Source organism: Apiospora marii, assembly GCF_038362585.1.
Source record: "Apiospora marii strain CBS 49790 chromosome Unknown utg000007l_segment0_segment0, whole genome shotgun sequence".
NCBI lineage: Eukaryota > Fungi > Ascomycota > Sordariomycetes > Amphisphaeriales > Apiosporaceae > Apiospora > Apiospora marii.
Window position 1 is genome coordinate 846,094 of NW_027117379.1, and position 23,247 is coordinate 869,340.

General features: G+C 54.2%; 6 protein-coding genes across 6 annotated transcripts; 3 read left to right on the forward strand and 3 right to left on the reverse strand.

The window, feature by feature from the left end:
• Positions 1 to 7,463: 7,463 nt before the first annotated feature.
• Positions 7,464 to 9,912, forward strand: PG985_010671 (uncharacterized protein; the record flags this gene model as incomplete). Its single annotated transcript, XM_066830439.1, has 3 exons — positions 7,464 to 7,471; positions 7,596 to 9,598; positions 9,701 to 9,912. 3 exons carry the CDS (start codon positions 7,464 to 7,466, stop codon positions 9,910 to 9,912), a joined length of 2,223 nt encoding a protein of 740 aa, XP_066681121.1.
• Positions 9,913 to 11,175: 1,263 nt separating this feature from the next.
• On the forward strand, positions 11,176 to 12,184 carry PG985_010672 (uncharacterized protein; the record flags this gene model as incomplete). The annotated part of the gene is made up of 2 exons (XM_066830440.1): positions 11,176 to 11,676; positions 11,756 to 12,184. The coding sequence occupies 2 exons, from the start codon at positions 11,176 to 11,178 to the stop codon at positions 12,182 to 12,184; spliced, it is 930 nt and encodes a 309-aa protein (XP_066681122.1).
• Positions 12,185 to 12,498: 314 nt separating this feature from the next.
• Positions 12,499 to 13,029, reverse strand: PG985_010673 (uncharacterized protein; the record flags this gene model as incomplete). Its single annotated transcript, XM_066830441.1, has 1 exon — positions 12,499 to 13,029. The coding sequence occupies one exon, from the start codon at positions 13,027 to 13,029 to the stop codon at positions 12,499 to 12,501; it is 531 nt and encodes a 176-aa protein (XP_066681123.1).
• A 440-nt stretch (positions 13,030 to 13,469) lies between these two features.
• PG985_010674 (choline kinase) lies at positions 13,470 to 15,878 on the reverse strand (the record flags this gene model as incomplete). The annotated part of the gene is made up of 3 exons (XM_066830442.1): positions 13,470 to 14,243; positions 14,300 to 15,138; positions 15,218 to 15,878. 3 exons carry the CDS (start codon positions 15,876 to 15,878, stop codon positions 13,470 to 13,472), a joined length of 2,274 nt encoding a protein of 757 aa, XP_066681124.1.
• A 1,499-nt stretch (positions 15,879 to 17,377) lies between these two features.
• Positions 17,378 to 18,730, reverse strand: PG985_010675 (HAD-superfamily subfamily IIA hydrolase; the record flags this gene model as incomplete). The annotated part of the gene is made up of 2 exons (XM_066830443.1): positions 17,378 to 18,416; positions 18,477 to 18,730. The coding sequence occupies 2 exons, from the start codon at positions 18,728 to 18,730 to the stop codon at positions 17,378 to 17,380; spliced, it is 1,293 nt and encodes a 430-aa protein (XP_066681125.1).
• A 1,064-nt stretch (positions 18,731 to 19,794) lies between these two features.
• Positions 19,795 to 21,320, forward strand: PG985_010676 (uncharacterized protein; the record flags this gene model as incomplete). The annotated part of the gene is made up of 2 exons (XM_066830444.1): positions 19,795 to 20,602; positions 20,686 to 21,320. The coding sequence occupies 2 exons, from the start codon at positions 19,795 to 19,797 to the stop codon at positions 21,318 to 21,320; spliced, it is 1,443 nt and encodes a 480-aa protein (XP_066681126.1).
• Between the last annotated feature and the right edge of the window lie 1,927 nt (positions 21,321 to 23,247).

Consider the following 23,247-nt stretch of genomic DNA (forward strand, 5'->3'; position numbering starts at 1 on the left):
GATCGTGATGAAGTCGATGCCTTGGGAGAGATCGATTCTTGAATCTGAGTCTCTATGACGAGGTGTGATGGGCGTTGGACAGGGAGGTCGACTACTTAAAGAGCATATGGTACGGAGGGGAGGGGGAGTCGACAACCTGTACCAAGAAAGCAAGGCTCTTGGGGGAGAGTCAAGATCGCCAGGGCGGGAGTTCCAGGAGATATATCTTCTAAGACGGGGAGCGAGACAGGCGGGGTGTGTTTGGATCAACAAAAACACGAGGGACAAGTCAAGTAGTGAGGTAGATAAAGTAAGTGATAGACATGGAATGCCCCTGCAAGCTGCGTGGGCCAGGCGAACTTGGCAGGCAAAAATGTTTGTACAAGACTGCATAATATAGCAAGGGAGGCTTGCAGGCACCTCGATCGAGCCTGCGAGCCCTGGAGCCCTGGAGCCCTGGCACTGGCCCCCGGTCCCAGGCCCCCCCCTCTTCTTCGCAAGTGGACGCACCAACGCCACGGCCTGCGGAATGCAACTAGGCAGTGGGTAAGGCGAAAAAACGCGCGACTACTGCGAGGGACAAACGCCGGACTCCATTTCCTGGCTGACCATTGAATACCCGATCAAGCTCTCGAGCCCTCTGCGTTGGTGGCGGAGGCCGCCCTAGAAAAGGAGCAATTCGGGAGACAATGCGTCCAAGGAGCTGCAGTGACCCGGTAGCAGCCAGCTAGTCCCAACGGCCGACATCTGACATGCGATGGAGCCTCTTTCAGAAGGAAACGGGAAACACACAGAGCGAGGGAAAAGATAAGAGATCACGAGCGAGAGAAGTCGTCTCGTAATGACAACAAACAGAGATGTGATGGTGATGGCAGGCATCCGGATCCAATCCGGTGTAGGGCGCGGGAAAAATGTATCGGATACCGTTTCCCTCTCTACCTCTAGGCCCATTCCAGCCACTCTGCAACAATCAACTAAACCCCGAACGTCCTCCCTAGCTCTACCTAGTTGACCACCCTGAGAAAAGGGCTGTCTGTAGTGAAAGGTGAGGGATGGGCAGCTAGACACCAGACACATGCAGCAGCAGCACGCCTCGGAACAGCAGGATCGCGCTTACGCCTGAAGTCGCTGGGCCAAGTGCTTGGGTAGCGTCTAGACTGCCTGAAAGTGGCCCAGAAACTTTTGCTCGTGTGGGTAGGTCATGTAGAGTTGCATTGTATCTGGGTGTCCAAGCTGGTCCCCCGTTCTGGACACTAATTTAAGTGGGAAGCTTCAAGAGCCGAACAAGCTTCTTGCATCTGATTGTGTAAACAACTGGGCACTGGACACGACGCAGCACACAGCAAAGCAACAACAACATGGTTCCCCATATGTAAAACTTGTGGTCACATTCTGTATGCAGCATGGTCCAAGGCATAGCCTCGGAAGCAAGTGGCTACTAACCTAAGTCAATGTAAGAGGCCGAGAACACCGAGACAATCGTCGTCACCATCTCATACATTCCTGGATTTCAACATAATGGCCCATTTTCATGGGGACTTTGGAGAAGAAGTGGTTCGTTCGTGGTGGAGCCAACAAATCATTGTGCATACATACCCGTACCTGCGTACCTAGCTGACCTTGAGAGTACTGGAGAGGGCAATGGCTCTAACGCGGCTGATCGCCACGAATGCCAAATGTGTAAAAGTATTCAAGAGATCTGCGCGAGCCATTGCCCAATAGGAACGCGTCGCTGGTTCCTGCTCCGCTAGTAGGCACTGCAGTGCATGCCGAACTACCAGTACATGATGCAGCAGCAAGGCGGACGCCGATTTTGGTACCCCCGTCCCCTCGCGGATACATTAACCTAGTTTCTCTCTGCCGTCACTTTCAGATATGTGATGGGATGATGGTAGCTCTCGTCTCAACACTGTGAACACTGAACATTGTAGATGCCCAACCCCTGCGAGAAAAACCTGGTCAAGTCTCTTTAAGAAGACCTAAGCAGTCCTATAGAATATTGACAGTAATAATGTTCGTTTATTCAACTGTCATAATCTGGAGCAAGTGGATTAATCATGATAGGTGCTTGATGCTTTATCAGAGCCGTCTTTTGGAAGACCCACCTGAACCTCTTGGGCCACCTGCGTCGGGAGGCTGCCGTACGACTTTGGACGACGGCAGACACGTCTCTTTTGAGCCTGTCTGGTCAACCGGGTCTTGCAGCCGGGACTTGGTATCAGTCAGGTCAGGGCCTGGTGGTTACAATCGACAGTGTGCTGCCCAACGCCGTTCGTACAATCGTGTTTCTGTCCACTCTGGTTGGCCCGGACAGGAAAAGGACGTGGGAGAGCTAGCAATGGTGAGGGAAGAAGCTGCCGTTGGAGGCGGCGGGTGCAGCCCACCACAAACGAAGGCTCGTACTTCATTGTGTATGTACAAGTATGGCCGTCACCTACCTCTGGTGTGTGTGCGGTGCAGGAAGCGGGTGGTAGTGTATACTGTGTATCTGTATGGATGGAGACGGTTGAGACTAGTCTGCGGCGGTGGTGCTACAGTGGGCAGAGGCGTAGGTGTGTGTAAGAGGTATCACGTATCTCGGTGTGATTTAGAATTGGCTGAGGGCGAGGGGCAAGAGAAGAAGCAACATTTGCACCGAGAGGGCTTGTCTGAGAAGAAAGCCCCTCCAAGCCTCTGCCCCTCTCCCCTTCTCCCCGGGCCCCGGGGGACCAATTGGAGGTTTTACCATCTCTTCGACTTTCTTTTTTGGGAAGAACCACCACCTGCATACGCACTCAATAAGGTTGGCTAGGTTGGTGGGTAGTAGTCGGGCTGCTGGGTAAGAATGAAAGTACACACATTCTCAAGACAAGATCCGGGCCTCCGGGCAGCGCAATTGGGCCGGCACGGTCGGTCTGAAGATTACGTCGCAGGCGTATCCCTCCGTCCATCCTCCCAAGTTTATAGCGGAGCACACAACGGCCTAAGGCTGCATGTGCAGATAAGTGAGGCTCTTTTAGAACCATGCCATTCTTTTTTCCCCCTTTCGCTTTCCTATTATCCCAATTGCACGACGCTACGCGTCGCTCTCCTGCATCCTACCTGCTCTGCTAATGCAGCCATCTCCAAGCCGGCCTGTCGCACGACCATGCTTGGCAACGTCCGGATTTTCCAGCTTGCTAGTTCCGTGGTCTGGTACGGTAGTTTCCCCCCCAAACCCCCCAACTTGTGGCCCACGACGGACCGGATGGCTGGAGGGAAAAAGGAAGAATGATCGGCGACTTCACCTAAATTAGAGACGACAGACTTCTACTCTCGATGCATAACTCTTCACCTACTGGGATCCATAGCATGTTGGAACTAGTTCGGGCAGCATTCAACATCAGCAATTGATGCATTGCGCCGTAAACCGGTAAGAAGATATTAGGGCACCCAGCAACCAGCATTCAAACCTGATAAATGACTGCCGCGCACTTGGAGTCCATACTTTGCGGGGTGACAGTCTGAAGTGGAGGGCTTTGTGCAAGGTACGACCCAACCTGGGAAGGTCAATTCATCAAGATCTCCTCCGGGCAGGGGGGTAGACAGCAAATCTCCACCCCAATGCCTACCTCGCAGGGGGGGCTTTCTCGTGTTACTTCCAAGGTTCTAGTTATGCTTCTAGCTGAAAGTAACACAACTGGCATCCCCAAGATGTTGTGCAATCAACCTTAACACGCCCTCCTGCCCTTACCCTCCACGGCTGTGATTCTCGAAACCGGAATGGGCAAACTAGACTGGCAGCCACGTGTTCTAGTTCATCTCTCAGACTTCTACTCATTGCACCACCTCATCTGAATCTCCCAGAGCTTATATCGCGACAAACTCTAATGTTCTCGAACAGGTTCCATGTGTGCGTCTGGAAGGCGTCGGTGACTAAGAAGCTAATAAGCGCTGCTGCTGTGTTGCAACATAGCATCGGGAGAACACAGTTCCCCCGTATCTCTCGGATCCCCATACCCGGGCAAGATTTGCTAGCGTATATGCAATGCAGTATGCAGTATTTCCAGTAGGTATTCAATATTCCTTCTCTTGGCAGTAGTAAGTGCCGCAAAAGGCGACAGGCCACAAGATAGGCCTTACTGTCAATCCGCCGTTTTACCCATGCCGGCGTACTGCCCACCTGCCGCTTTTGACCATCACGCTCATTGGGCCATGAAATCCCAGCAGTTCCTCCTCGACCTGGACAACCCACCACCCGCCGATCTGGCTCCTCGTCAGGACCATCGCGGGGCTCCTCCAGAAACCCCAAGGGGAAGAGGAACCGCCCATTTGATGCCAGTGTTCTCCGGAGTTGTGAAGAGAACCTTTGGAAGTATGTTTCATATCCCGCATTATCCCGCATCTTGCTATGTTGGCGTGTGGGAGTCCGGAGACGGCCAGGCTTTCCCCGTAAAAGGCCAGAGATCCACTCACTCACCTAGGTATGGCGCCGGCATGCGGTGTTATCATTCTTTTAGAACGGGCTAGATGATAAGAGGGGAACGCCCTTGCAGTCCATGTCCTTAGGAAGGGGTTGGCAGCACGCCGTCGAGCAGACGAGGCTGCTGATCTTCGCTAATGCCTCGCCCTTGCTATGGTCTACGATAGTAAGGGAAGAACTACATAAGTCATTAGTTGATCTCGCCGGTATGAACAACATAGATAGAACCCCGGGACTTCTAAGACGGCTTGGCAGATATGACAGCTAAGCTTAGGCGAATGCGGACTCATTGCGCACTCAGGAAGGGTCATCTCACCAGTCTTGGCTGTGTTAGCTATGCCCTGGAAGTAGCGAGTATTTTGATTTCCTACGATGCGTGCAGGCAGTGGGTTCGCTCGGGGCCTCGCCCCAGTAATTTCAACTGCAGAGCAAGTCGGATCTGATCTGGCGCTTTGGGCCGACCTCTTCTGATAACTGCTTGATGCGATCAGGCAGCTGAAGGGAAGCGCATGCGAGTTGGCGGGATGGCAATGCCGGCCGTGCCTGTATCTGCAGCTATCCTATGCTGAAGAGATTTTCTGTCTCCCACCAGCATGCAAGACAGCAGAATCTTCTATATGTGTTCGCCAGCAGTCAATTGAGCCAAGTCTCGAACCTAGCCGGCCACATGTACGTGGGCAGGTCGGTCTCACTGTCAATTTGACATGTCAAGGCCCGGGACATGGGCCTAGAGGCTCTCTGACCCAATGCTTCCTTCTTCTTTCTCAGCTCTATGAACGTTGTCGATCTTGGATAAGCTCCCGAAAGCTAATTCGCGTGACAGGCCCTTCGTCGCGTCGTGATTGGCTGGGTGTTCAAGCTCATCTTCGTGGAGGGACGGGTCGATCCTTTTTTTTTCTTCTGCTCCTTTCTCTTTTGGTCCCATCTCAGCAAGTCGCGGTCTGTGATAGGTCCCATGAATGTCGGTATGGACCGGAAGATGCCAGATGCCAGATGCCACTCCCAGTCACCCGACTCGTGGGAGTTTATTTCATCAGTCATGAACCGCAGCAGTCCGCTTCCATGCAATTGGCCAAGATCAGGACCGACTGTCCGATTGTTGAACCCCAAACGCAGTGGGTGAAAAGGGGGTGCAAAGCCTTGGCACACGTGAAAACCGCCATTTTGGGCTCTTTACTCCAAATGCATGCGAGCCTGCAGGACCGGTTCTTGTCCGTATCCTTAAGACCTGACTCTTAAGACCCGACTGCATCATGAACAGAAATTTCCATGCCGCACTCCAAAAATAGGCGGGCTGCCTGTCATATTATTCTTCCGACAAAAGCAAGTCTCATTTGGTCCTCCGTCGTGGGCCGAAATGAAAGAAGAGAGTTGTTTTCATTCGAATCCCAGTCGCTGCGGCATGATGTTGCCGTCGTGGAACTGGGTAAGGGCAAAAGGAGGAGGACCTTGATGCCATCAGCTCAGATATCCTTTCATTGGGTTGCCCTCGGAGTTGCACAATAGTCATTCTGTCCAGCAGCAGTAGGCAGTAGGATAACGCTTACCCCAAACTGACCACACCCTACTACCTGGGTGGACACTCCGGACCATCCTCCTGGGTCGGTGGAACAGGGTTGAGGGACAGGGGATACGACGCTAACCGGGAAATGTTTCGTCACCAGAGTGCCAACGCAACAGCTATGATCTAATAAGCTTGATCTAGAGAGTTCATTTCAGCAAAGCCAAGAGGAAAAGAAGCAGGATCAACCCAGTCTGGCCAGTTTGCGAATATGACGACGGAGTTGAAAAGGTGCATCTTTCGTCGAGTCTTTGCCCGGCGAAAGGGAGATTGGCCACAACAATATCAAGTTCAGCTCCAGAACTGTCTGATTTAGTCTTAGATCTTGTAGTAAGCTCCTAAGATCGAATGTCTTGCTTGATTGTCATCTCAGTCCTAATTGGCTGATCGACTCACGTCCGGGGGAGGGCAGCAAAGCGCATCATCACTTGCGGAATACATGTAGTAGTAATTGCATGGTTGAGGTCTCGTCTGTCACATCAGGGTCATGGCTCAAATTATGAAGTAGAGGCGATAGCTATTTCATTTTGTATTCATCGCCTACTGAGCTGTCGGCCAAGACTGAGATCCCAAATAGATTAATGTGGTGTCGGTCATATGAAGACACATTTAAGGCATTCGGCAAGATGCAGGATTTGTAGTGGACCGTGCGACTTGCGCTGGCCCAGCTGAGAGGCCGTCGCGTACTTTTCGAGTCTGCCCATGGTGACCGACCCATTGAAGTATTTCATCATCTCTCAAGACTCATGGTTTGCGCCCAAGCAAAGAGCCATTGGTGTATGCGCATAGTCTCGGATTCTTGCCTGACGCTTGACAAGACTGTTTGCCACATCAACTGGCAGCTCGTGAGGCAGCCCGCGCAGGTGCCGGTGCTGTTGCTGGCGCTGCTGTCGGGCAACAGGGACAGGCCGCAGCAACAGCGCAGCAGCAGAGTTGGGTCTTGTTCTTGGGTCGGGGTGCGGTGCGATGACAACAACAAGTTTGGAGCTGCATTCAATCATTCTGTCATTCAGTCACCCATTCATCCCAACCTTGGCCGCCTGTGCAAAGCCGCATCTCTGCTTTGATGCTATCATTTCACAATCAGAAACCGTCTCAGCTGTCAATTGGTCCCCCGGTTTATTTCAATTGACTGACCGTTTTGTCTGATTGCCTGGTTGGACGCGTTCTGGTCTCTTTTCTGCCCTCCACCCCGGCTCAAGCTTGTCCTTGTCAGTCGGTCTGCCAGCCTTCGGGTTTACCGCTTAACCTTTTGGCAGCGACCAACCTCCTGGATTTCCATCAACACCAAATCAAGTCGGGAGGGACCCTGCAAAGGTACCTCGACTGACGGCGGTGCATCCCGAAGATACCTCCTTGCACCACACATTCCTCTTGTCTTTTCCGCATTGCCGCCGTGTTGCAAACCAGATCAGACTATCACTCCATACTCACTCGATCGTGCTCCGCCGGCTGCGCAGCTCATCCTTACCAGAATCGCAGATGTTTGGGTTCATATGAACGGAGCACACCACCTACGCCCCTTAGGGATACACTAAGCTTTTTTTAGCAAGCAGATCCAGCTCAGCTTGATCGACCGACCTTCTCATTTTTAGTTATATATTTGTGAGACAGGACTGCAGCAGTATCCGAGTCGTCTCAAAATATTATCACCACTTTTCGTGGTGAAACCGTCATCTTGTCTCCCTCGCATCCGCCAGGGAGCATCGCAGCCAAGCTGACCGAACCAATTCCCCCATCCTCATTTTACGACCGTCACGACCTTCACGAGACTCGACCAGTCCCAACTCAAAACTACCAGCGCCAGCAGCAGCAGCCGAGGCTTTCTCACGTTCCGCAAACTCAAACTCCGCCCCCAACTGCGCCCGAGCAAACCCCAACTCCTTCTTCGCATCATCGCGCATTGCGCCGCACTCCTCGCTTTTCCGCATCACCAAGTCCCAAGCCCCAAGGTCCATCGGCTCAGCAACCGTCGAGTGCGCGAGTCACCTTAACGCTTGGACCTCAAGGAAAGTTTGTTCTTGCTGATCAACAACAACAACAACCGCAATCAGGCCAACCGCAAACGCGTACACGACCGCGTCCCAGAAGACAGCTATCCCAAGATCTTAGCAGCGACGACGACGAAGACCACGAGCCTTCGCCACGAGCGCCTTCGCAGTATCATCGCGACCCCAACCCTGAGGGTCCTGGCTTGCCTGATCCTCACCCGGCCGTCCGCATCTCGAAGCGTACCCACAGCGCTATCCTGTACGCGCTGGAAGAGACGTTGCGCGGTCCCAGACACTTGAGCAACGACTGGGTTGAAGAACTCGCTTCAATGAGTGATTTGCTGGGGGGAGGTGGCATTGCCACCACAAATGGCAATGGCGCTTCGTCTTCGAGGCCTGTTCCCGCTCGTGCCCCTGTTGGCTCGCCGTCTGGTATTAGAGGTCCCCGGATGATCATGCAGGAGCGACAGGCCCGCGAAGCTGCTCGCAAAGAGGAGCGAGAGCGCCAGGAACGGGAACACGCCGAGAACGAGGCTCGTATGCTTGAGGAGGCACGGCGCAGAGACCAAGAGCGCAAAGCTGCTGCTGGCGGTGGTTTAGGTACCAGCCCTGCTGACCCCAATTTGGCACGGAGGCCGACAGGGACCGCTGCTGGTAGTGGTCGCGTACCAACCAACACTGGCCCCCGCACAGGTGACCTTCCCGGTGGTGCTGAGGTGGAAACTCCGCGGCGCCATCATCGAACAACATCTGGCACAGCTCCGGCGCCCGCTACAGGCGCGCCTACTGGCGGTGCAGCAGCGGGAGGTGCGCCCAAAATGCAGCAGGGGTCAGGATCCGATTCCTTGACGGCCATCGGAAGAGGTAGAAACTCCTTCCCGCATGCGTTCGAGCGTTGGGAGACCCTCTCTGCGCACTGGGAGGGACTGACCTCATTCTGGATTCGGCGACTGCAGCAAAATTCTGAAGAGATCAACCAAGATCCACTCTCACAGCAGTTGTCACGCCAAGTCACCGATCTTTCATCAGCTGGCGCTAATTTGTTCCATGCGGTTGTCGAACTCCAACGGTTACGAGCCTCTTCAGAGCGCAAGTTTCAGCGTTGGTTCTTTGAGACGAGGGCCGAAATGGAACGCAACCAGGAGGTCACGGCCATGCTCGAAGCCGCGCTGGAAGAAGAGCGACGAAGTCGCGCAGAAGCCGTACGGGAGGCGTCCGAGAATGCTCAAGGCAATTCCAAGGTGCAGAGGCAGCTCAACGAGATGCGTAAGGAGTTGCAGATCTCGAAGGAAGAGGCACGCCGCGCGTGGGAAGAGCTTGGTCGACGGGAACAGGAAGAACGCGATCGGACTGCATCCCTGCAGCTGGGCCACCCAACCATTGTTGGCGGCGTTCAAGTTGTACCCATGACCCAGGGTGTGAGCCGCCACAACAGCCAGCGTGATCCTCAACAGTACGGCCAGCCTGACCCGAACGATTACTCGCGCGGCCAAGCATCTCGCCCAGAGTATACCCAAGCTCCGGCTGTGCAGCCTGTAGCCACATCTGCCGGCGAGGCCGCCTTCCAGCAACCCCCAGCTGTCCACCATCAGGATAGCTACGGCTCCGAAGGGACATTCAGCGAAGGTAAGTACGAAGAGGACGAACCCAATCCGGGGTACGCACTTTATCGAAACTCCTCCTGTTAGCATCCCTATATCGGATGACCCAATTCTGACGTACGAGCAGAAGAGTACGAAACCCCAGCAACGCAACCAGGCGTTCCCTTCCCGCCTAATTCAGGTGTCCAACAACCTCCATTCTCAGGACCCGACTACTCGGGCTCCACCTGGGAACAGATGCCTCGGCACCACCATCCCACCCGCCTCAGCGATGTCATCGAGGAAGACGACGAGCGCAGCCGCACCAGTGCGAGCCACAGCCAGGTCAGCCGTGGTTAATATGTTCGCCTATCGGATTCCCAGCCACGCTGGCTTGGCTCAAGCTCTTTCTTCGAGTTGAGGCTCTTACGAATAATTTCGCTTTTTGGACTGCCGGGGCACCGGCATGGGCGAATCACCGCCCACATACGATCAACGACCGGGATGTTTTGGGTTAATATGCGGCGGAGCACTCCAGACTTATGAGGGGTGTTTTGTCTCCAGATCCCAGTGCTTGGTCTGCAGAAGTTGCATGGCACGAGCAGGTTTGCGAGAGAAGAAGGGGAAAAAGAGAGTGGGCTCGGTTCAGGTCTTTGGCAGCATCGGTCGCATTTGCGAGGCATTTGGCATTTTTTTGGTACTTTTTTGTTCTTTTTTTCGGCCTCGGCCACGTCTCTTTCTGGCCGTGTTTCTCGGCCTACATATAATGTTGTGTTCTCTCAACATTGCCCTTTACCATGTTCATATTTCCTTTCGGTGAGGGCAAAGGAGAAGAGAAGGCAGGAAGACGGAGATAGATCTCTGGCGGTAGACTTGGCGAGGTGTGCGTCTCTTGGCAACGGAGAAACGGCGTGTGGAGTGGCTGCGCTGTTTCGATTTGCAGATGGGAGCGAATAATTAGGAATTTCGGAGGGGTTTCATTCCGTTTTGGCATGGAGAGAGGAGACACATTGTAAGGGATTGTATACAGCGGCCAGCCGATACTTGCTCTGATGGCGGGACGCTGTTGTACTTGTAGATATAAGTCTAATGTGGAAGCGAGAAAGGGGAAACCAGCCCCCTTTTCATTCCTGAGAGTGGCATTGCTGTCTTGTCTTGAACTACGAAACATATGCGACCGAGCAACAATAGTGAGGGCAGTCGAGAGTAGCGAGACATTCTGCTAAAAGAATGGTCTGATTTGGTTTTCTGTGTCTGTGATCCCCATTGAGCGAATGAACTCATCATGGTCCTATCATCGAGTCGCAACGACAACACTGGGTGGCTGAAGCTCCCCCGATTGGTGGTGTGTGGCTTGCTGTGGGAGCTGGCAATTGGAACTTGAGGAGCTTCCATCTTGTAAGTACCGTCGTACCGAGCGAGCAGACAGCTCCAGCTCGGGCGGGCAGCTTCCAGCTCCAATCAACGATTGATCAATTGATCTACGGAACTTGCCGAGGAGCTTTTTCGCCAAAGAAGCCGCCGCCCATCAGCCCACACCAGTCGTTGCATCACCAGAGGCTCTGTTTTGCAATTGAGGTCGACGGCCACTTTGCATCGCCACTATATCATATCGAAGCAAATATGCCGCTATCCTTCGCGCCTGCGACCACCTCCAAGATGCTGCGCTCCATTGTGCCAAAGTGCCAGCAGCAAGCAACAGCCGTAGCAGCCGCCCGACAATGCCCACGGCGCTTGCTCTCAACCACCACAGCTCGTGCGCAACCATGCCGCCCGACCACCACCACCACCACGGCCTCGCAGCGCTGCCTCCGCGCATCCCCCTCTTCGTCTTCCAACAGCAACAATGCCGCCCACCAGCGCCGCTACAGGCACAAGACGGTCGAGGAGGCCAAGAGCCGGTACCGGACGGGCCCGTTCTCGTGGAAGGCCGGCGCCCTCTTCGTCCTCACCGGCGGCGGCCTCGTCTGGTACTTTGAGTTCGAGAAGCAGCGCATGCAGCGCAAGCGCGTCGCCGAGGCCACCAAGGGCGTCGGCCGGCCCAAGGTCGGCGGCGACTTCCTGCTCCAGGACCAGAACGGGAAGCCGTTTGGCAGCGCGGACATGAAGGGCCGGTATTCTCTGGTGAGTTATTGTCGGAGTGGACGACGTTCAAATACTATTCGAACATATTTGTGCTAACGTAAGGACCCTCTCCCCACAGGTTTACTTCGGCTTCACGCACTGCCCCGACATCTGCCCCGAGGAGCTCGACAAGATGGCGCAGATGTTCGACCTGGTCGAGGCGGAGCGGCCGGGGCAGCTGGTGCCCGTCTTCGTGACGTGCGACCCGCAGCGCGACGACCCGGCGACGCTCAAGACGTACCTGGCCGAGTTCCACCCGCGCTTCGTGGGGCTGACGGGCACGTACGAGCAGATCAAGGACGTCTGCCGCGCCTACCGCGTCTACTTCAGCACCCCGCGCGACGTCAAGCCCGGCCAGGACTACCTCGTCGACCACAGCATCTACTTCTACCTCATGGACCCCGAGGGCGACTTCGTCGAGGCCCTCGGCCGCCAGCACAGCCCCGAGGCCGCGGCCAAGGTCATTCTGGACCATGTCAAGGATTGGAGAGGTCCTATCAAGCAGTAGAAAAAAAGAAGAAAAATGTATATAAGAAGCTACTTTGCTTTATGCTTAATCAGCTCGCTGCATCGTGATGGATGAAAATGTATAAATATTATGAGGAAGGTGGGCGCACTCTGCTCTGGTATGTAGTATATTTTGTACAGCTCTGACTTGTACTATACGAAACTGCGAGAGACCGCAGTTCACGTTCCCTGAAGTTTACATCTGTCTGAGATAGCGAATGCAACTAAATCCAACGTCTTTTCCAATGCCGAACGTATCCAGGCGCATCATGCCAGATACATTCCAAGCACCACCCGCCGTATTCTTTTACCCTACTAGTCGCCCTTCCCCTCCCGCCGCATCCGCCTCTTCAGCGTGTCCCCGTAGACGCCGCCCGCAAGCCCCGCCACCGCCGCGCCCAGCACCGCGACCCCGTGGAATGCCGGCTTGAACAGCCCGCGCTCGAGGGCCCGGAGGTTGGAAAAGTACCGCGCCGTGCCATACACAATACTGCCGGAGCCCATGCCCAGGAGGGTCCCCACCAGCAGCTGGGGCTTCTTCTTCTCGTTCTCGTTCTCCTTACTCTTCCCTTTTTCCTCGTTCCCTTGCTCCCGTGATGAGGTGGTGGGTGCAGTAGAAGTAGAGACAGGGGAAGGGGAATGTTGCGGATGCGGCCCGTGACGCAACACCACCACCAGATCCTCCAGGTCCAGCTGGGAGAAGCGCTCGACGGCGATGCCGAGCGCGACGAAGCCGAGGCCCGTCCGCATCCAGGCCAGGAACGTGCGCTCCGAGGCCAGGTGGTCTCGGGCCACCGAGCCCGTGTTCTTGTAGACGGGCGTCGCGAGGCGGGACCAGGGCGACATGGTTGGTGGTGGCTTGTGGTTGGTTTTTCAGTCTACCTGTAAATGGGTATGTATAGCTAGCGTACAAGGAGATACGGGCGGAGAACAGGTAAACAGAGGTAGAGAACCTTCCAAGAATCTATGAGCTGTTTGCGCTTACGAGTACGCAAGTGAGAGTGAGCAGGGGTTTCACGAGAATAACCTGTTTGCGAGAAGCTAGAGGCAATGATCCATAGTACTATAACGTAGAAGGACGCGCTTATCGATAAGATATGCTACGAGCCGCGACTATTACACAGCTATTGAGAGTGGCAGAATGGATGCGTCAAATTACACGATTTTGCATACCCTATATTCGAACTGTACATTGCTAGTCCTCTTGTCTTGGGGACCTAATGACCCTTTAACGACGAGACCACAGAGCAAGCTCTGGCTTCCAATGACGTAACCGGCTGGTTCGCTCAGTAGTTGACCGTCTTGATTCTTCCCCTCAAGTTTTCAGGGAGGTCTTCCAGCTTGACAATGCCCATCTGAACGCAATCGCCCCAGAAAAAGTAAGCACGGTCCTGAGCGTAGCCTAGATAGTCGAACTCATCCCCGTGGCCTTCCTCTTCCTCGGGTGCCGCGGCGGCAGCAGGTGCTGCTTCCTCGGCTTCAGTCGTTTGGTTATCACCTGAGCCTGTCAGGTCAAGCCCGGGAATCTTGGCTTGCATGAGACCCCAAGCGACCCATTGAGCGCTGTTCGCGATACGCCAGATCTTGGTCTCCTCCATAAGAGCTCTGATGATCTGCTCGACCTGGTCCTCCTTACGCTTCTCGTCCTCTCTCCAACCACCTGGCGGCACACGGGCATCGAGCATGAACTCCACAATGGAGCTTGACGAGGCGGCCGGAGTTGTCGTCGTAGCGATACCGGTGTCTGCAGGGCTGTCCAACGGAAGAAGCCTCGGGGTGCCGGCGCTGGGATACTGGGGCTGGTGTTCGACATAGGCCTTGAGGAAACGGCGCTGTTCCTCGGGGGTCGGGTATCTCTCCGTGTTGCATATATGAGGGGTGTTTGCGTCATGGTAGTTGTAGGTCCACTCGGTGAAGTGGTTTGCAAATTCGTGGCCTCGGGTGTTGGGTCCCGCATACTCGAAGTCGATGACGATAAGCTGTTTGTGTTCGTTCTGGGGCTGCATCAAAGGCGACTTTTCGTCGTCGGGCTTGAGGCGAAGGATGTTTCCGTATTGTGTCTGCGCCGGTCAGCATTCTCACTGGTGAGTTTTGGGGGAGGTAGGGGGAGACTTACATCGTTGTGGGCGAATACGAGCTGCTCCCGTAGAGTGTTGTGGCTGTTATAGTGATTGAAAAGCCATTCGCGGTACTTCGCAATCGCTTGCTTGAACATTGCCCATTCAACACCGCAAACAAATCCTCGTGATTTCCACGAATCGGCGGGGCTTGGAGTCGAATTACCATTGCCAGCAAGAAGCTCCTTATCCAGGAAGCTGGCCACTTTCCCTACATGATCAAGCCACTGATCCCAGTTCTTCAGCACACTCGGGCCGCCGTCTTTCTCCTCTTCAAGCAGGTCTATTCCATCGTGCAGCTCTCTCATTCTCTTGGCAATCTTCTTGGAGGTTTCGGGTTCTCGTAAATGAGCCGGTGTCAGTGTAATGGCATTGAAGAACTGCTCAAAACGGCCATTTTCGAAGGTGCCCAGCATACGAGGGCCGATCTTCTTCCGCGCCAGGCGTCGCAGCATGCTAAGCTCGTTCTCTCGGTCGATAATGTTCTCCACTTGCGGCCCGTATACTCGGAGCAGTAGTTTTGCAGGGGGCGTCTTTCCAGGCTCCGTTTTTTCGGCCATGTCCTTTGGAGGACTGACAACATAGACGGCATTTGTGAGTGCGCCGCTCAAACGTTCCACTTCAATGTCGTCACCGCTGTCCAAAGGTATTCTTCTCCAGCCCTTGATTCGGAGGGTGTGGGCGATGCGAAGTACGTCGGTCTTGAAGGTTGCCCAGGCTTGGCGCCCCTTTTCTTCTTTGCGAGAGACCGGAGACTTTTCATCTTCAGGGGACAAGGTTTTGCCACCCGAGTAACTCATAGTCTTGGTGTTGTCGAGAACAGCATCACAGCTGGGGACTAGAGGGTCCCCGTCATGGTATTCCGTATCCGAAGATTGGGTTCTGTGCAAAGGGGAAGGAGCGTTTCTTGTGTTTACGAGCCAAGAGCCGCGGGCTGTAATGGGGCATGTTGCTGAGCCCTAAAGCACTCATGCTGTCATCTATGATTCGCTGGAGTCGGTCTAGAGAGACGTCACTCGATTGAGAATCGATGGAGTGCTTTCTTTGGAGCCTAGCACCCTCGGCCGAGGTGCTTGCATCTTCTGCGTCCACGGCCTCCTCAGATGGTCGCCGGTGCCTGATGTGGTGTCTCTTGCCCCGCCGTTTCTCCTTCTTCGATCGTTCATGCTCAAGCCATTCAGCTACCTGGGTGATGAGCTTTTCACCATAATGATCAAGGCGGTGGCGATGATGAGAGTTGCCTTGTGGCTGGTCTGCATCTTGGGCTTCATGTGCTGGGGACTTGTTGCTTGCGTGACCACCGAGCATTTCTAGACTGCTCTGACTCAGGAGCGATGCCCTGGAAGAATTTGCGCCTACCATAGGTGGGCGGCCACTCAAGCGTTTGCCAACACCGGCGGAAAACTGCTTCTTAGGCTGTGTTTCCTCTGGGGCCTCCGGCTCTGGCTCGGCGATCTGGACTGCTGCTGGGTTGTCAGTACAAGTGCTCATGAGAAGTGGCGCAGAAGCAAGCCCAGTCGGTCCCTCTAACTCTAGAACCTTACTCGAGACTCCTTGATGGCAAGCCGCTTCTCCCATCTTTGGTTTTGCGAATAGTAATCTCTAGAGGCCTTGCCAAGGCGACAGCATCTAAATCCAACACGCCCGTACTGTCGATTGTATCGCTGGGTAGTACAGAGCAAACAGATCCGGGGCGTATCAAGTGGGGGCGAGCCAATGCATTATGAAGGCGCGTGAGACGAGACAAGCTCATCTTAAGGTGTCTGTTATGACCGATAAGAACGAAGAGTGTCATGACACGGCTGTATGCACTGACACGTCGATAGGCTGTTTCATGCATGCAGAACGATAAGGGGGACGGAAACAGAGAGGATGACACCAACCTTTGAGTGATGCGGCAGACGACTGTTGTCTATCGCTGCTATCATCGTCCGGTTTCATGGCAGACCGCAATGGAAGTCCACCACCCGGGGTGGGAGTGGAAGAGGACATGACTGCACGCTAAGCACAATCTCTCACACACAATATGAGCAGCCAGTGTCGAGCAGTTTGTGACTCTATGTGACCAAGGTGTCGTAAGTTTAGGTTGGCGTTGGCGAAGCGAAGGCGTACAAAGGCGACAAACTTGAAGCTCTGAATGGCGGGGTGATAAGCTGGGTGGGCTATCTATACGTGAGGGGTATTGATCGAGGTGTTAGGATGTCTCATCCGTAAGCCACAGACTAGCGAGGGCAATCAATCTGAGCTGTGTGCAGTAGAGGACGAGACCGGTCGGGTTTATTAGGTTGTAGGTCGGGCGGCTGGTGTTGTTCTTTTTGATAAGGATGCCTAGGTCGGTATGGAATCGATAGGCCAGGCAGACAATTATTTCCAAGGAGAGAGCTAGGTGTACTCTCTTTGTATGCATTGTACCGTCCCGAACCCAAGCTTGAACTGGATATGGACGGGGTAAAAGAAAAAGGCGGGTCTCTTCCCCTGCAGCGCTGCCCCAGAGCTGCGCTTGTGATCAACGTTAAAATTCCTTTGGGTTCACCGGTTTTCGCTCGTGTCTCTAAAACTACAGTCGGCAGGCCGGTGCCATTCAACAACCTGCTATACTCGATGATGGAATGCGTACGTAATGTCGATAATGTCAGGTATAAGCAGAGTATATGCATGTTCATCCTCTTGGGGGCTGTAAGTAGGTAGGTAGGTACATTGGCAAAACGAAACGAGATCAATGGTGGCGGCCCGCAACCCTGGCTCTCGGTTCGGGTCTGCCCAATACCACATGCCCACATGCAGTGACGTAGGGGTATGCTATCAGGCCTGCAAACCCGCCCAAGCCTAAAACGGCCTCGGTGACGGTCTAGGCCGCTTCTATCCATCCAGTAGTGCGCTTATTTGTGCAGCCCCTGAGGAGCGTCATTTGCTGGCACCACCAATACCCTCCGAAATTTGGCTTATTGGGCTTGCCAAAAAGAACAGCTGTAGTATAGTCTGTTGGTACTACAATTTAACTAGGTGGTATTGTACAGGGAACCTGATACTAACCATTCGCCCGTCGAGTCCACATCCGTCCGGTCCGTCTTGTTCGACTACTGGTAGCCTTCCTGCTTCAGTGCCCATTCGACTGCTGCTGCTACATCGTCTACCACCATAGTGGGAGGGTGCGCCGGCTCCCCGCGATCATCCGTGTATACGCCTGTTCGCACCAGGACCGAGGACCAAGCGGTTCCAAGCGGGCTCCTAAAGTCGTTGGCGCCGCGGATGTCGCTCTCGGGGTTGTCACCGATCATGTAGACGCTCCGGAGAGGCTCCAGCTTCTCGGCTTTGGTTCCCAGCATCTGTGCCCGGTGGTTGCTCAGTACCCTCTCTGCATACTCGTAGGTCTCCTTGTACGGCTTGCCGATAACGGTCCGCTGCAGGTCTATGCCGCCTGTGATCTGTTTCCATATACCCGCTATAGCAGCCTGGAACGAGCCTTGGCCGAATCGCGGAAGATGGTACTGTGCCGCCCAGAACAAGTCCGCGTTCGAGAAATATAGAGCAGGCTGGCCGTCTGCCTGCCAGCCAGAATTGGGCAAATCCGATTTGCCATTCTTGGGCGAGTACGTGCCCAATACGCCGTTCTGCGACATCAGAAGATCTGAGATGATCTGTATGTCAAGCGCCCAGTCACGGGGGTCGTTGAAGACGAACATGGCGTCGATCTTGGGCTTCGGACTAGGCAGAGGGCGCGCCGTCGCTGCATAGAGCTCCTTCATCAAGGGTTCGAATGGCCATATTTCAGGGTGTGCCATCAAGATATCCGCCGGCGTGATGACGTTCTTGAAACCGTAAGTCTCGGCAATCTTGCGCGATTTAGCGGCATCGGATCCCGTAATGAGAATGTTCTTATCCTTCAGACCTTCTGGGCCATGGACGAGTTCCTGGAAAGGCGTATGGGACTGGACAAAGTTGTCGGTCGACAGCTCCACGTTCAGCTTAGAACTAAGGTCGGCGACACGATCCTTCTCGTGCTTTCCACCACCATTCGTCAGCAGGATGAAGGGTATCTGGTGTTCTTGCAGGTACCGGAGCGTCTCAGTTGCACCCGGTATAGGCTTTGCGACATGGAGTAAGACGCCATCGATGCTGTAAATGGGGTTTAGTTGCCAGCTTAAGATTTTGCATTGTTATGAAGAGGGCACGTACTCGAAAGCGAAAGCGAAAGGCGGCGCGTGAACGGCATCCTTGTTTCTGTAGTCGACGCTGTAGCTCCGGCTCGCAACACCATGTTGGTCCAGAAGAGACGAGCGGGTTTGCGTAAACTGCGAGATGCCGGAACCGACCAGCCTACGGGCGGCCTGGGCTGTGCCAACCGGCCTGCAGCTCGGAACGCTGGAGCTGACCAGGGAGCGGGGCCGGAGCCCGGCGGCGAAGGAGGAACGCAAGAGAGAGACGCTCATGATGAAACAAAAACGAATAGAACGAACAAAATGACCGGCGACTATCTCAACATGGAACAATCACTTTAGCTGTCATGCTTTGCCCACCGTCGGTGGCTTATTCAGCTACAAAGTAATGTCCAAGTGGAGAGTGTAAGTGGTAGGTTGGGATGTTATCTTGCCCAAGATCAATTGACGGGGTCAACACTCATCAGGAGAGTTCCCACCCAAATTTGGACACCCGGCCCCGTTCTTCACCATCGGAGCATGTAAGGTCCGTCATTGATTTGGCACTGGTGCGGTATCTCCCGTCCCTTCCATGAACTGCATCAGCACAAGTATCAACGACTGAGAATTTAAAGACGTGAGAATAGATCCTGTGGAGTTGTTATTTTCTCCAAGCATAGCTTTGAGTGCAGTGCAGTCCAGAGTATTTAAAGTACGTTTATCCAGCTCGGTTAGGATCGGTTGTGTTGCAATCCATCCAGTATCGGATGACATGCTCAACAGGTTACCTTCCAAGGCAAAAAAACTGAAGCCAGGGGTTGATCTGGATAACAGCATTATATTATCACAATTCTAGCCTTTTCTTGAAACAAGAGAGTGAGCAAAGCGGTGCAAAGGCATTCGCATTAAAGTGACCTCTTGTGAAGCATGTACTTAGGCTTATCTGAACACAGCGACATATGCGATAAGCGATTAGTGGCGCTTTCATATCCTGTGGCGCCAAGTGGCTAAACAATCTCCAGTGCCATCTCATTTCAGGACCACTGTTGATATCTCATCACACTCGACGAAACCTTCAGACCACTTGGTTCTGGATCGTTTCAGTATCGATTTTTGGGAATCATTCTGATTATTGCGTTGCATCAAATATTTGCGGCCCCCAGCATATCAGATTTGTGTTATGCACAGTCATCATAAACAGTGCGCCCCTTGTTGTTATGGGAGTTGAAGAAGCGACGGCAGCACATTAATTTGATTGGAGCTTGCTGGCCAAAACAAAGGAGAGTGTTCTCTTTGGTTGCCTGCCAGAACGGGACTGCTGGGCGTTGTACGGTGTACGGGCATGTGCATGAACAAAGATGGCGGGGCCTGATAGCCTTGAGAGCGAAGGAGATGTGCAGATGGGGGAAACAGACGTCGGCACGGATGGCGGCGGCCTGGGGAACGACGACGGAGATGCACCTATCCTGAATTCGGTTGAGCAACCAACCAATTTCAGCCATTCAAATTCGGGGTTTGAGGTGAAACCTGATCCAGAAGACGACATCAACAACCCGCCTTCTTCATCTCCAACCCAATCCAGGATGGGCGGCAAATCTGTACCCAAGAAAAAGGGCACCGCGGCCGCCAAAAAAGTGCCCAAGAAGACGAGAAAGGCGAGAGCCAAAGCCGCAAAGAAGGCCGCTGCTGCTAAGGCCGGCGTCGACCCGGAGGAAGACGAGGAGAGCTCGGATGACGAGATCGACAACGGTCCGTACTGCATCTGCCGCGGCCCCGACGACCACAGATGGATGATAAGCTGCGACGCCTGTGAGGAATGGTACCACGGCGAATGCATCAACCTCGACAAGGAGCTGGGGGAGAAGCTCATCGAGCGGTTCGTTTGTCCCAGATGCACCGACGGCAAGCTCCATTACACAAAGTACAAGAAAACCTGCTCCCTCGACGGCTGCACAGACCCCGCGCGCCTGTACGGCGACAACAAGGACCGTTCCGTCTTTTGCTCAAACGAGCACTGCGACGCCTGGTGGGCCAGCATCATCCGCACCTTGCCCAGGAAGGAGGCGTCGATCGAGGCGGCGGAGATGCTCACACAGGAGGATTTCATGGGCTTGCTCGCGTCTACTGCTGACCAAGGCGGATGGAAGCTAGGAGAAAAACCTTTCGGTACGTTTACATGGCCTTCATATCAACTTTACTGGCATGTCCCTCGCGATATTGTATGCATTACTGACACTTTGGTACGATAGGCAATATCGAGGGGTTCTGGGCCAACGGCCTGCCTACACGTCCCGACGTCCTCAGCGAGGAGGAGCTGACCTTCCTCCAGACCTCGGCCGCCGAGCGTCTTGCGCTGGGCAACGAGATCGTCCAGTACAAGAAGATGATGCAGCTCATAGATTGGGCCAACCAGCGCCGGCAGACCGCCATCGAGCAGAGCAAGTTCACCAAGGACAGCTGCGGCTACGACTACCGCCTCGACGTCGTCTCGGTGCGCCACGCGTTCGCGGCCTGGGTCGAGACGCCCGAGGGGCAGGCCACATTCACGGCAGGCAAGCTGGACACGCCGATCGACGGAGCTGGCGGCGAGGGCGACGCGGCCACCCGCAATATGTGCGAGAAGAAGCGATGCAAGGCGCACAATGGATGGTATAAGTTACTCATGAGCGCCGTGCGATGCCAGATTAAGGAGACGGCGACGGCGGCTGCGGACAAGCTCGACGCGGAGGACTCGCTACGACAGGAGGCCGAGTCTCGCTACGAGAGGCGTCAGCTCGAGAACAACTGGGTGGAAGTCATCAGCGAGGATGAATCACATGCCCGCGTGCCGATCACCACTGGAGACATGTCGTCTCTCAGGGCAAGGGGAGAAGGGGTGGTTTGAGCATTGGAATTTGGCACCACTGTCTGTCTTGCCCGCCATGATGACGTGTAATTGAATGGAAGCTGATATTGCTTTGCAAAAAGGAGTTGCCGTAGCATCACCAATCCGGAGGATTGTCAGGTAGCTGTATACAGATATGGCCAATGAAAACCCATAGTCAGCAGCATTATTGCATTTGCTGGTCATCTTGTCTTGACTTTTTCCTCTTGCAATTCTCCTATTCGCTACAGTAGCTAGCTAGCCTCCGGTAGAGCTCAGCACATGTCACTGCTTGCTTGGCTAGGTATGCTATGCTGGAAACCCATTCGCCGGCCGGAGTTGGAGATCCGGAAAATGGACACCGGTCGATCAGATCAGGGGCGCATCCCGTCGCTTTTTACGAAGTTTCCCCAACCTTGCACCCCAGCGGCACCTCCCTTACCACACTGCTGCTGCTGCTACTACTGCTGCACAAGTGCAAACGATGGCTGCAGCTCCGCCACCCCTCCCTCCCTTACGGTTGTGAACTAGTATCTGCACGTTGCAAGAAGTGATATGTGATACTGAACTTCGGGGAAGGGGGATAGACCCCGGGTTCGTGTAGATCCTCCCGCGGACGCTACTGTAGGACTAGTAGAGAGAGAGAGACAGAGATTTCGTCTGATATGATGGTGGCATGTCTAGTGAGGCAGGGTGTGCGTGCAATACATATCAACTGATTGACGCTCGCTCACCTGAGGGAAACGCATGTATGATGTATGTGCGTATGCGTAAGTCTATATATGCACATATGCAGTTAATATATCAACATGCGAGACGAAGGGGGAGGGAGGGGAGACTATGAGGATCAGTCTACCCGCCCCCCGGGGACCTCAACCGGCAGCTTGCTTCGTTTGAAGGAAGCGACAGCAAGTTTAGACGCACATTGATCAATATTACATACATCCAGCTAGCGAGCTGCCGGACGCACGCAGCAGCAGCGGCAGGAGTAACATCACAGCAGCAGCAGCAGCAGCAGCAGCAGCACGGGCAGGTCGTGCAGGCATTGTGACCTGAAGGAGCTCTCGTCTCGGATCTACTTCCCTTCCAATCGCAAGTTGGGCTGACATTCTTCCTTTCTCCGGAGCTGACTACCCATACTGTCTGTCATCCTACGTATGTATCCTGCTTCTCTCTCTTACACACACACTTTTTCTTGCTTCTCTCTCTCAGGACCCTGATCCTTGATACAGGATGGTGATCGGGATCTGCAATGCCTGAGTCGCGCGCGCGGGCAATCAAGTGATGCATACAGGACCATGTGGGAGCAGATAGATGAACGGCAGGCATCCTTCCCATCCGGCAGCGGGAGGATGATGCTGATGATGCTGAAAAACCATGGAAATATGTGGTGCCAACTGGCCATCGAACCTACTTAGCTTCCTAGAGCGATCTGGTTATTAATATGAGAGTCATGGCAGGTGATGATTGAGCCACCACATCACCTCACCCCGAATGGATGCATTCGTTATCCCCAAGGAGCGTCTCTCCACTTCGGATGCATGAAGGTACTTCCGGGGGCAGCGACGGGTGGGCTTTGGTGGTTGGTTCTTGGACCCAGGTAGATCGTCTCCCTGGTAGAAGAAGTACCTACACACGCTTCCTCTACGGTTGCCCAGGTAGGTAAAAGAGAGAGAGGGCAGGGAGAACAATTTTGATATGACCAACCACTAAAGGGCCATATCCATACGCATTCAGTTATCAGAACATCCGGGGGGTCGTTTTGTCGTCACCGTCTCATCTCTTGCTATACCGTACGGCGGCATCTGTGTAGGTATGTAGGTATGCTGGGTCCTGGGCCCTTTCGCCTACCTGGCCGCCCAGAAGAAGAGATACAAAGAGATTCGACGTTACATTGGCCCAATCCGATCGTAAGGCGGATTCGATTTAAGGGGGGGGTTAGGGTTGG